A 12,192-nucleotide genomic window follows, 5' to 3' on the forward strand; every position below is an offset into this window, starting at 1 on the left:
TTTCTGTGTGGTTTGGTTGCATTTATTGTTGTCAATACTTTATGGTTTTTAGATTTGGTTGTGTGCGGACGCAGTGTTTCCACCTATGCCTCCATCTTGGTGGAAGTCTCCCTTTTTTAATAGATTTTAAATACTGCCATTTCCCAGAAATGTCATACCTCAGATGATCTCTCTCTGTAAGAAATTGTAACATGTTCAACTGAGACATCAAAACACACTTAAAATAACCACCACAAAAATGTACCTGCAGTTGAAAGGTCAGATTTATTAGGAGACGAAGAGATGTATTGTACGTGAACTATAAATACAGCACAGCTGACTTGATTCCCAGAGATCGAGTTGGTGCCAGTCTATTTTGTGGATACTCTTGTTCTTTTGTTCCAAGAGAAGTTTGCGCCATAAGACTTGGACTTGGGCTTCGGAACCTTCCTCTCCTCAATGTCATAGCTCCATCCTAGAAAACAAACACAAACTTACAGGAAGAGAATTAAAGAGTACGCCTGAGAACCCAGCGAGCAGAGGCTCACGTCCATAAATCTCGCGTCCATTTATCATCAGGGCATGTCAACACATCTGAAATAGAAACACTTACTTAGTAATCCCTTCCCTTAATATTCTGGGTGATAAGCAGGTTCAAAACATTGCCTGGAGATGATTTCCCATGTCCTAAAGGGGTAACCCGTCACTCGACTGCTCCCTGTCAATATTCTTTGTTCAATTAGCGGTGGTGAGATAAGAAAACCTCCGCTCCTCGCTCTGGTTCACGATGTGACGTCTGCAACAGCTGCCTCGAGGAGCTCTGACCACGGAAACCCCCCTCGCTGTTTCTGAACGCAGGTGCCTTGCGACAGCTTGGAGCTCACTCAAAGCGACCACACAAACATGCACAGGCTCATCTGGGTAAGTCACAGAGTTGGAACAGACAACGGGGGGTCACTCCACGCAGCCCCCTGGGCTTTGACAGGCTACTGGTGAAACTCAGAACGCTTCTCAACATTTGCCGCAAGGCCGTCTGCAGCAGAATCCCATGGAGGTACCTGACAGTGCACACTGGTGCCCAACCAAAGGCCCACTGGGTCAGACACGCGGGCAGGAGCCTGGGTGCCCGCACCCGACGGCTGACGCGGGAGACTGCTGTGCGTGGAGGCTGGGGAAGCGCCGTCCACAGCGTGGACCCTCACAGCGGGCTGAGGCACGCCCTCCTCCTCACGGACCACCAAGCCCCTCCTCCTTTCCCAGTCCACACAAGGTGGACCCCCGCACCTTTCGCTTTTCCTCCCAAGACCCACTACCGTCCCTGCGACTCATCACACTGGCTCTCAGGACGTCCTCACACAACTCATCTTGACACGGCCGGTCCAGGGCTGAGCCACGACCCCGTGTCCAAAACGTCCAGAACAAGTGCTGCGCAGCCTCGCTGAGGACGCCTCCGACCTCGGGCAGCGTCCTGAGCCTCATGCTTCCCGGTGTCTCGTGCCCCTGGAATCACCACACGGCCCAGAGGCGCAGCCTCGGGAACTCGGGCCATCGGAGGACACAGCCCCTGCTGCCGACTGCGCCATGCAGCAAGGGGCGGTGACGCATGGCCGGTGATGAACGCCTGACCCCGCTGCTGGCACACCTCTCTGCTCACCACGAGGACGCGAAGCAGCGGAAAAGCCAATGACACACCAGAACCCAGGAGAGGAAACCCTGACCCGACCCACTCGGCTAACACGGCCCTCCCTGCAGAGAAGAGGGCGCTCTGAGCGCCCCCACCCGCGGACGCTGCACCGAGGACACCGTGAAGCTCTGGCTCTCTGCGGGGCAGCCTGGCACGTGGCTACCGCACTTCAAAACCTGACCGAAGGGCACCTGCACGTGCCCACTCCACAGACTGTCGTGGGGATTAAACAAGCTACTGCCTGCCAGGTGCTCAGAGAGCACCTGACCCTCGGTACGTCATCGAGCCACACGAGAAAGGCGCTTTTCTGAAACCTTTGTCCGTCTGAGGAAACTGAGGCACAGAGGGCTGGGACTCAGCTGGGAAGGGGCAGAAGCTGGGCCCCCCCGCAGCCTGACGGCGAGGCTGCGCCCTCACGACCCCGTCCCCAGTGGCACACAGCAGGCACTGGACAGGTGTCAGCCCACGCTTCCCCCTCAAATTCGATGTGTAACTTACTTGCACCTTCCATGTGACATTAGTGTAAATAAAAGTTCTATCACACTGGAACCCGTAATTTTGAATTTGTAGTGCTCTGATCTAGTTAGGTATAATTTGGCCTGGTCACTAAAAACAGGAAGGCGTTCTAATAAGCAAATTACTACTGAGAGCTGGGCATGATATTGAAGGAACTTTAACATTATGAACTTCTCAGGTACTTCCTTCATTAATCAACAAATGACGATGGTAACTGTCAGAAATACTCACTCCAACAAAGTAGGTAAACAATAACAACACTGAATGAGTGTTTACCATTCATTTAGTAAATGGTACTGACTGCCCACTCAGGGACTGTTCAGACATCAGGGGTACAGCAGTGAATGAAACAAAACATCCTCAAACTTCCAGGCAGCAGAGGCGGAGAAATCAGTAAGGGGATGCACCACACAGATGCCAGTGTAGTGACACCAACGATTAAACGTGTGCCTCACATGCCCACGTGCACCGAGGAGCAAGCACTGCGAGCAGGCAGCCTGCCCGAGGTCACACGGGAGCAAGGACCTGCAGCTGCAGCGAGAGGGCAGAGACCGGGTCCCAGAGTCTGGGCCCAGGACTCGCAGGCAATGACGTCGGGTACTTGGGCCTTGCGGCAGGAAGGCCTGCTGTTCTGTGCCCCATGTTCTCTGTCCCAAGTGCCTTAAATGTACTGTTACTGAGTTTGAAAATTCAGTTCACAAGTCCTATGGCTTATGAGGTAGGCATTATGTGACACCAATTTTATATTTAATTATGAGAAAACAAAGCGTAGAGAAGATAAGCAGCCCACAGCCACCTGGCTACTAAGTGGCAATGCCAGGATTTTAACCAGGCTGACTTTAAAGCTACCCACTTAACCGCCTCATAAATAAAACCACTTCTACAAAAACGTCCTGTAATGGCCATTTTTATCCATGCCACCCATTCCTTTCCATCTCTGTGACTTCGCAACTTTGTTCCCCTTCACGTTTGTAAGTGCTCCCACCCATCGCCCACCGGCTGGGGAGAAAGGGGCAGAGGTTTCTGCGCAGACGCTGCGTCTGCCCAACGACCATGCCGGTAGGTGGCCCCACGCCTCCCGGGCCGTCCCTGCCACACGCAGGGCAGAGCACGCAGGCTCTGCTGCGGGGAACGGGGCTGAGGAAGCCACCTGCTGGAACGCAGCCGGGGCAGCGCCTACACACACCTGGTCACTGCTCTTCCACTCCGATGACCTGGCTCCCTGCCGCACTGGGGAGGGGACACTGGTGCTCCTGTGTCAGGACACGGCCCAGCTCCAGTCCCGGGTCTGTGCGTGAGTCGGAAAAGCCCCCAGGGTCCCTGGGAGGGAGAGGCTTTGTGCAGGCAGAACCACAGGCTGGGCCCCTGCTGCCCAGGGGGCGTGCTGGCTCCCAGGCACATGGGGGCCAGGCCTCGGCTGCCATGACGGTGGAAATGACGGTGAACAGAGTGTCATGACGGAGCCTGGACAGGGCGGGCAGAGCCCCCTGCACGAACCACCAGACAGACAGACACGGGGAGACCTGCGCCTGCCACCAGCACCCACCTCTAGGCACAGCTCGCCACGGCCACCGTGACCGCCAGGTGGGCGGTGTTCTTCCCTCGCACTTTCCTGTGAAAACAACAGTGTTCCCAAGGCCACACAAGCCGCTGAAGCAGAGGCGGGCACGGGGACGCGTGATGACAGTCACAGCAGAGACAAAGGCGGTCCCAGTCCAGTGCACCCCCTTTGGGTTTGCTGCCCCCACTCAGGAAATGTGCCCACCGCGCAGGGCTGACGTCGTAGTAACCGCTGTCTCTCTTCTGACCCGGTTCAGCACCCGAGCGCCTTTCCGCACCTCGTTCTCCCATGTGCCTGCGTGAACAAGTGCGGGCACTAGTCCCGCTCCCTCCCAAACTGCTTCTGTCACAGTGCGCAGCACAAAGGCTTCCGGAGCAGGAGCGCACCTTGGCGAGTGGGACAAACCGCACTGGCTGCTGGACACCAGCACCCGAAGGGACCTTACACACGTGTACCGAGCGGGGCACACGACCTGGACTGGACTCATCCTCCCCAATTCCCACCTGAACTTGTTCGTGAAAAGAAAGAGCATGATGTGACTGGCAAGCAATACCATGCAGAAATTTAAAAGTGGATCTTCGTGAAATGTTTAAATTTCTACGAGAACTTCTTTTCAACTGCCCTTGTTATCAAAGCAGCATGCTTACGGTAAAACCTCTGGTACACTTAAAATGAGATCTGTACAATGCTATGCTCCATTCTCCCCCCAGAAATATGCCCATTTATTTTGTAGTCTCCCCACTGTAGCTGGGACATTCTACTTTCTGCAAGAACGCTTGCTGTATTCTTTTCAAATGCCACCAAAACCAATAAACAAAACATAAAACCTCTGAACAAACCAGACCACAACAATTAACTTGTGAATTCCACGTGTGAGACAGAAAAAGAAAATCAATTCCATTTATTTTAACTCACAGAACCGTTTTCTACTTGGCCCAGTAACGCAAGGACAAAGAGACACTGGTCAGGGCTTTACCCACTCCCAGGCCTCTCCTCTGGCAACCCGACCCCGGCCCTGGCCGTGCCATGACTGTTGCCTGCTGCCCACCTGCGTGGCCTGGACGGGCAGGGCTGGCAGCCGCTGCGGACGGGGCCACGCGTGCCGGTGCTTGTGGGGCTGGAGGGCTCCTCGCCAGGCGATGTACCCACCGCTGCCCGGGTGAGACGAGCGTCAACTAAAGACGCAGGTTAAAGGGGGAGGGAGCTTTTCGGGAAGTTCACTTCACAAGTCTCTCTGCTTTGAGACTCCCAGGTATCTGATCTTTGGGGTGGGAAGAGTGGGGGTTTCAGAACAACGTAAAAGTACCTTGGTCCTCTTCTAGAAGATGAAATGGAGGACATTTTGGATACACTGGCAAGGCGATTCTTCCTACGGAAACTGCATGAAATGATTTACGCTAGCACGTAAGGGGATAATGGCAGGCCTGAGACACCTGAGAGGAGCAGCCCCCATCAGGCCACAGCTGCAGCCCCCCCGAAGAGCCCCGCCTGCGGCGGCACAGGCAGCCCCACCTTCAGTCTGGTCTCCCCACACTCACCTGCTGTGAGTATGATTCAAATACACCCAAAGCGGCGTCGGAACCACGTCGCTCAGAATCCGACACAAAACAAACTGGTTTGTGTTCCACAAGTATATTTGAAACTCAGTTACTAGAAATTCAAGACACGTTTTTTATAGAAAAGTCTGCGCAACAGTGTGGATGTCCAAAAATCACGCTCAGACCCTGGTCTGGGTGTGGTGCGCACGCCGGGACTCCCAGAGCCCTGTTGAACCCACAGAGCGCAGAGAACCTCACGACGCCCCGTGGAGACAATGACCTCTACGGGAGGTCACTTCCCAGTTCCAGTGGTGAATCTCGGAATCCACCTCTGCCCTGAGGGGCCCTGGCAGGCGAGCTGAATGCTCCCCAGGCCTGAGACTGGGGCGGCGGCGGAGGGGGACTGGGGGGGGGGGAAGCCAGGGCTCCCGCAGAGAACTGTGCGGGTCCACGGCGGGCGGACGTCGGCCTGAGCCCTGTGCACCACCTGGGAGTCACCTGCGCCTGCCTGTCAGGGGTAGGTGCTGGCGATGCTCACTGTTCACAGTCAGTACCTGTGAACTCACAGGCTCGCTGACACGTGTGTGTGAGCCCAACATCCACAGCGCTTCCATGGGCGTTCACAACACATTCGGTGCAGCGACACCTGTCACCCAGCCCGCACATGTTCCCAGCGTAAGAGCAATGCCCTGCCTTCTGGCTTCACCTCTTGTGCTGTAAACGAGTGTCCTTTCCACGATCTACTTACAGGCACATTCTTTCCTTCTGTGCTCCTTGGTGGTGACGCTGCCGTTTAAACTTGGACCCAACTCCCCGAATGCCAGAGGGCACCTTGCTCGGGCACGAGTCAACAGTGCACGTGTAGACAGAAACCCTCGTGAAGACGAGCGTGGGCCAGAGGCCCGCAGGAAGCTGAGCCCGCATCTCCCGGGGGCACCACGTCCGCCGCCCTTTAGCGGGTGTGGCGCCTTCGCAGAACACAACTGCCACGACCAGCAGGGGCCGAGTCCAACAGGCAGATGCACGCATTCTGTCCTGTCTGGTCGCCGCCCTCTTGCCACCCCACCCCCAGAGCAGTTTGTCTCTACCTGCGACACACCTGGCCGGGCCACGGTGTGCGTCAGAGCCCTGATGCTGCTCTGCCCGAGACGAGACACCAGTCTCGCCTTTACTCCTCTCGTCTGGGTCTTGTCTTCTGGGCCAGTACGTGTCAATCGGGAACAAATACCTAGTGATGGAGCTTTATCTCTGTTTGTTTATTTTAAGCATAGTTAGTATATAATACTATATTGGTTACATTAGTTTCAGGTGTGCAATGTTGTGATTTAAAACTTGGAAACCCTACACTGTGACCACCCACTCATTTCAGTGATCATCTATCACTGTGCAAACCTATCACAATACTGCTGACTACACTCTCCTTTTTTTACCCACCCGCAGGACGCCTGCCTGCTGGCAGCCATCCCTCTGGCCTCCATGAGTTGGTTTTTGTTTGTCTGTTTGTTTTTAAGATTCCACATTTAAGTGAAATAGACCACTGTCTTTCTCTGACTTATTTCACTTAGCATAATATCCTCTAGGTCCATCCACGTTGTCTCAAATGGCAAGATTTCATCTTTTACTGCTGCGTAATATTCCACAGTGTATGCGTATCACACACTCATCTACTGAGTTTCTTAATGGCCACACTAAGAAACCATGGCACTTCCATGTCTTGGCTGTTACAAACACGCTCCCTGAACACCAGGGAGCGCACGTCTGTCCAACCTGGTCGTCATTTCTCCAGGTACATGCCCAGAGCGAGGCAGACCCCGCTCCCTGAGCGATCCCCACAGACACCTGCCCGTCTGACTAGGGCAAGGACGTGGAGGTTCATTAACACACAGGTGTTCAGGGCCCGCTCCACACCGAGGTAACCTCTTCTCCTGGTGTCCCTCATAGACATCTGGAGTGTTCATACTGTACGTTCGGCACATTCAGGGTGTATTCTGTCTCAAGATCATTACGTTGTATCTCAATATGTCAAGATTATGATGCCACCCTCTGTAAAAATGATGTTCCTCCATTTTATAAGTTAGTGAACATTCACTGTTTTCTTTGAAAATAGGTTTAAACGACTGTTTATAGATACTGTGTCTATAACATTTTTGGAATGACTTCTAACTGGCATTGTTCTCATCAGGAACCCATGTACTGCAGTTCTGAAATCGATCATCCATGTTCACACGGGCATCGCACATCTTATCACACACGCACAGATTTTCTCCTCCCCCGAGGCTCCCCTGAGAGCTCCGCAGGCAGCGGCAGGCCAGAAGGCTCTTTGTCTCAGCAGGAAGGGCCCCGAAGGCCCGAGAAGGAGGACCTCGGGAAGGACTTCTGGGACAGGCTTCTCAGGCCCGGGGACCGGGCAGGGTTCAGAACTCTGGCTGAGAAGCACACGAAGATGTCCAGTGAGGCGAGAATTAATGACATAGAAATGAAGGGTGATGAGAGATAACTGTAGTTCTCGTTTGTAATAGTTTTGATATTGCTTTAATGTTCTATTTTCTGGACGTATGAGAAAGTCCTTTATGTTTCTTCTTGGGGTATCTGTAAGTCATTACAATTTAGTAGACTTTGCTTCATAAACCAAAGTCTGCACCATTTGTAAAGGATGCCGTACTCTCCCTGCACGACAGCCACAGAACTCAGGACCTCTTGTTGAGGATTCTCAAGTTCACACTTACAGTTATTTGTACAAGATGAACGACAGTATGCCGCCTGTTTAGGACATTAACTGGAAACAGTGGTTACGCAAGCAAAGCCTTCACTGGAATTGCGTGAGAATGATGCTCGCCTAATGAGACAGGACCAGACACGTTTAAGGAACTCGAGTTGACCTCACACAGCCAATGCTTACAAAGTCCTAGTGTCCCGGTTCAGGGCTCACACAGTTCCCAAAGGTGGTAAGGAACCTGAGAATATTCTGAGGGCCTCAGTGTATTTGGGGACCTTAAGATGGAAGGAATTTGCCCAAATTAATATGTACCACAGGAAAAATCTGCTGGCAAATTACTGGTATGGTTTCCTAGTCTCAAGAAGCTTTGAAAAGAACAATTTGAGATTCCTTATGAAAATTTTCATCTGAGCAAATGTAAGAAAACTTATGTGCTAAAAGGGAGCAGAATGTCACCCCAAAAGATGCCCCTTTGGCATAAGAACGCCTTGTACTGCTTACTTTTAAGACACAGTAAATACAGAAAACTCTCTGAACACGGAGCGAAAGCCGCCCTTTCGAGAGAGACAGCTGCGTTGGTCTCCTGCTCTGAATCGGACGGAAGAGGAGGACTCGGCCTCCAGAGACCCGTGTCACTGCAGAGGCCGGGACTCAAGTCCGCCTCCAGAAACCCGCTCCCACCTCCGCCTCCCTCTGTGTCTGGCTGGAGGCAAGCCTTCGAGGGGAGGCTGGGCCACTTTGGGGGTCACTCGGATTCCCCAAGTCTCTTTATGTAAATGGGAGGCACACATGCCATCAAACGTCTGTCTGTTTCCCCACGTTACTGTCTGTGTTAGGGGGAGTCTCAGCAAAGAACCTGCAATGACAGAACGGAAATCCTTTCCCCTCCCTCCGGTGGTGTGTGGGGGGAGGGTCAAATTCTCCCTCTCCTTGGGTCCCCTGCCTGGTCTGACAGGTAAATGGCCACGAGACAAGTTAACAGGCAAAAACAGCTTCAGATGAGCAAAGAAGAGGCTGGGGTGCTGGGGGGTCTGTTCTGGGGGGAGCCAGAGGGGCCCCGGACACCAGGGCGCGGTTGCGGCACAGGTTTAAATCTGTGCCTTCTGCACCGACAGCAGTTTCTGGGGACAAGATGCTGCCCCTGTCCAGGCCCAGGTGCCGTGGGAATGTCTTTATGAAGGGCCACTTCTACTGGGCGGGCAGCGCTTCTCCCCCGGCCAGTGTTTCTTCGAGCTAACCAGCCTGCAGTAATTCTTTTGGCCTGACCCATTTTGAGGTGACAAAGTACAGTGGCAAATTAACAGTCTTGCCACGCGGCTTGAGGATTAACCCATGTAAATCACCAGGCCAAACGGTAGCCCCATCTCGTTTTGGCATCATCAATTTTGGAGACTTTTTAAATCAAAAAGTGGGCAGGACATGGAAACAAACCGCGTTTTGGTGGAAAACCTGTCACCACCTACAGTGCGTCCTTACTGGTCCTCAGATTCCAGCTCGGTTTTCTCGGGGCCTCCCTAACTTTTAAACTGCGCGTGGCCGACAGACACGCACACCCTGCCCCATGTCCGCTGGGGGCGACCCCACCGCCCGCCCTCTCGGCCCCAACCCTGCCTCACGTGGGCTCCCTTCTCGCAGAGTTTCTGCTGCTGTGACTTTCCCTTTGAAGTGGTAATACCATCTACCTGTCCCTTGATAACAGGAGTAGAATAAATTCTTTAACACATTTGATATCTGTATGAGGGTCACGACTCTTGTTTAAAAGTGTCTCTTAACAGATCCGTGGCTGTGAAGTGGAGCTCCCTCGTCAGAAAGTTCGAGTCAGCTGTGAGTCGGACCTCGCTGCCGTCTGCTGCCGCCCGCTCCCCGTTACACGTTTCCGGGCCCAGGCCCGGCGCTCGGCTCCCGCCTGGGGCCACTGGTTACTGGCCGCACAGCAGTGGCCTCCCTCCCCGCAGACCCTCCAGGAGCAGACCGCGGTCCCACAGCCTATCCTCTGCCCTTCTGTTCTTGAAAGAAACGCTCTATTTTGAGAATTTCAAAGAGTTTTTATAGCTGGCAACAATGAGAAAAACCCCGGGGGCAGGGGTGAACCAGCACCCCCGAGGACCGTCACCCAGCGGGGAGGCCCCCAGCGGGGAGGCCCCGCAAGCCCATCGGCATGGAAATGGCAGTGGGTCTCCGCGGCGCCACTGACCTTTTCTGCGACTGCCTTCCACCCCCCCTCTCAGACGGAAGCCTCCTCTCCTCCCGCCTGAGCCCTTCTCGGAGAAGCAGACAAAGCCACCCACTGAGGAAGGTGGGTCTTTTCAGCACACAAAGGACGAGAGTCAGACTCATCTGCATTTCAGAGGGGACTCCAGATACCCTTCCTTTGTAACCAGAGAAAAGCGGTGCCCTCAGAGAGTTTCTCAGGACAGTATGCCAGGGCCACGGGGAGACCTTCGGGGTTAGGGCCGGGTTCCAGCCAGGAGACACAGGAGCACCTCTATTTTCTGTGTGGGGGTGGGGGGGGCGAGTGGGAAGTGGGGCCGTGGAGGGCGCTCTGTCCTTCCCCCCCACTGCCGGGCTCCCAGAACCGGCCTTCCCCAGAGCCAGGTCCGGCGAGGGAGACCGCAGCAGGAGGGTCGGAAGCGGGGGTAAGCTGGAGGCATCGGCAGTATCAAGAGGAGCAGAGATGAGGGCATTCTTACACAAAATGATGGACCTGCTTATTTGGGGGAGAAATGGAAAACAGGTGATGAATGGGGTTGTGTGGTATAATATGGGCGAGTCTCCTTCCGCTCTTTGATGTCCTTGCCGTTCGCAACGCGAGTTTCCACTCTGAGCCTCTGAGCCGTACTCAGTGACAGTTGCCTGAAGGCCAGGTCTGCTTCTTCAGTTTAACGCTGCCGTTCCCTAAGTTGGACAGGTTGTCCTATGTTTACAGTGACCAGAGTGTCACAATGAAACAGAACACGCGGGATGTCGTTTTGTGCACTGCTCAGCACTCCAGGGAGCTGCCCGACGGAAGCGCAAGTGCTCCACACACACAGGGCGGGCTGTCCCCGCAGCCGCACTGAAAAAGGACTAAAAGGAAACAGGCAAAATTCATTTTAACATTTTTCCTAACCCAATATATATCTAAAATATTATCATTTCAAGATGTAATCAACATGAAAATCACTAGATGTCTTGAATGCTTTTTACTGCCATCTTTGAAATCTGGCATTTTACGGTCACAGCACATCCCGAGTCAAACCAGACACCTCCGCAAGCTGCCCCGCCACCGGGGCTGCCGTGCCGGACGGTGCAGACCCAGCAGCACGGCGGACACAGGCACTCGGGGTCTGGAAACCTGGCCCTATCAGTCAGGGGCTAGGCGACTGACTTTGGTCTCCTGGGTTACTTATGAAAGAGTTTGAAACAACATATGGCTTGGAAACAACGCTCAAGTTATTAAATGCTCAAGTACGCTGAGACACCTTCAGGGTGCTAAGCCTTCATAAATTCAGGATATGGTACAAATTAATTTAACACAAAAACTTGGTGGATGTATTTTATGAACAGGCTAAAATATAAGAAACCACTAATCATTCTCCTGTAATTGTCTTTCTTCAGATATCTAATTAGAGGGAATTAACAGTTCTTCCAAAAGACAGAACAAGTAGCCAAAGCAAGGTGACGTGTACCAGATCTTAAACAACCGGGAGAACAGTCCAGGACGTCACCGAGGGCACCGTGCAAACTCACTCGCTGGAAGACAGAGATGCCCGGGCTGGGCGTCTTCCCTGGTGGGTGCTGACGGGGAGCGAGAGACCCCAGCTGCGTCGCGGGACTGGGCCTTGTTAACCGCAGACCCCCAGGGCCCAGCCGGCACCTGACGGGGTGCTCAACATCCGCCTTGGTGAACACCAAGTACAAAACCAAACCAGACGAGCAGCAAGCAAGGAACAGATTACTGTGGGTGTTAAAACGGAGAGAGCACAGGTCCACTGTGGGGAAGAGGTGGCAAAAAGGATCAGGAGGAGCTGGCGTCTTAAACGTACTGGAAGCCTGAGCTGGAGGCCAGGCTGGGGTGAGGATGAGAAGGGGACCGCAGACAGAGGGGTGCAGACTCGGGCAGAGTGAGGATGAAGCCAGCAGCGCTTCAGTGCAGAGTTACTGCCCACGTTGTAAAGAATGCTTAACTGTCAGTCGGGGCTGTCTACGGAGCACAGCC

At 53.7% G+C, this 12,192-nt stretch overlaps 1 protein-coding gene across 1 annotated transcript in view; it reads right to left on the reverse strand.

Moving 5' to 3' along the window:
* Positions 1-245: 245 nt before the first annotated feature.
* The window catches only part of NDUFS4 (NADH:ubiquinone oxidoreductase subunit S4), a 70,018-nt gene continuing 58,071 nt past the window's right edge, over positions 246-12,192 (reverse strand). Inside the window, exon 5 of the mRNA XM_037145121.2 lies at positions 246-454. Coding sequence (XP_037001016.1) covers positions 351-454 — 104 coding nt within the window. The 3' untranslated portion in view covers positions 246-350. The remainder of the gene's footprint in view (positions 455-12,192) is intronic.

The sequence above is a fragment of the Artibeus jamaicensis genome, unplaced genomic scaffold, assembly GCF_021234435.1.
Source record: "Artibeus jamaicensis isolate MK-2021 breed Jamaican fruit bat unplaced genomic scaffold, CSHL_Jam_final scaffold_369, whole genome shotgun sequence".
NCBI classification, from domain to species: Eukaryota; Metazoa; Chordata; class Mammalia; order Chiroptera; family Phyllostomidae; genus Artibeus; species Artibeus jamaicensis.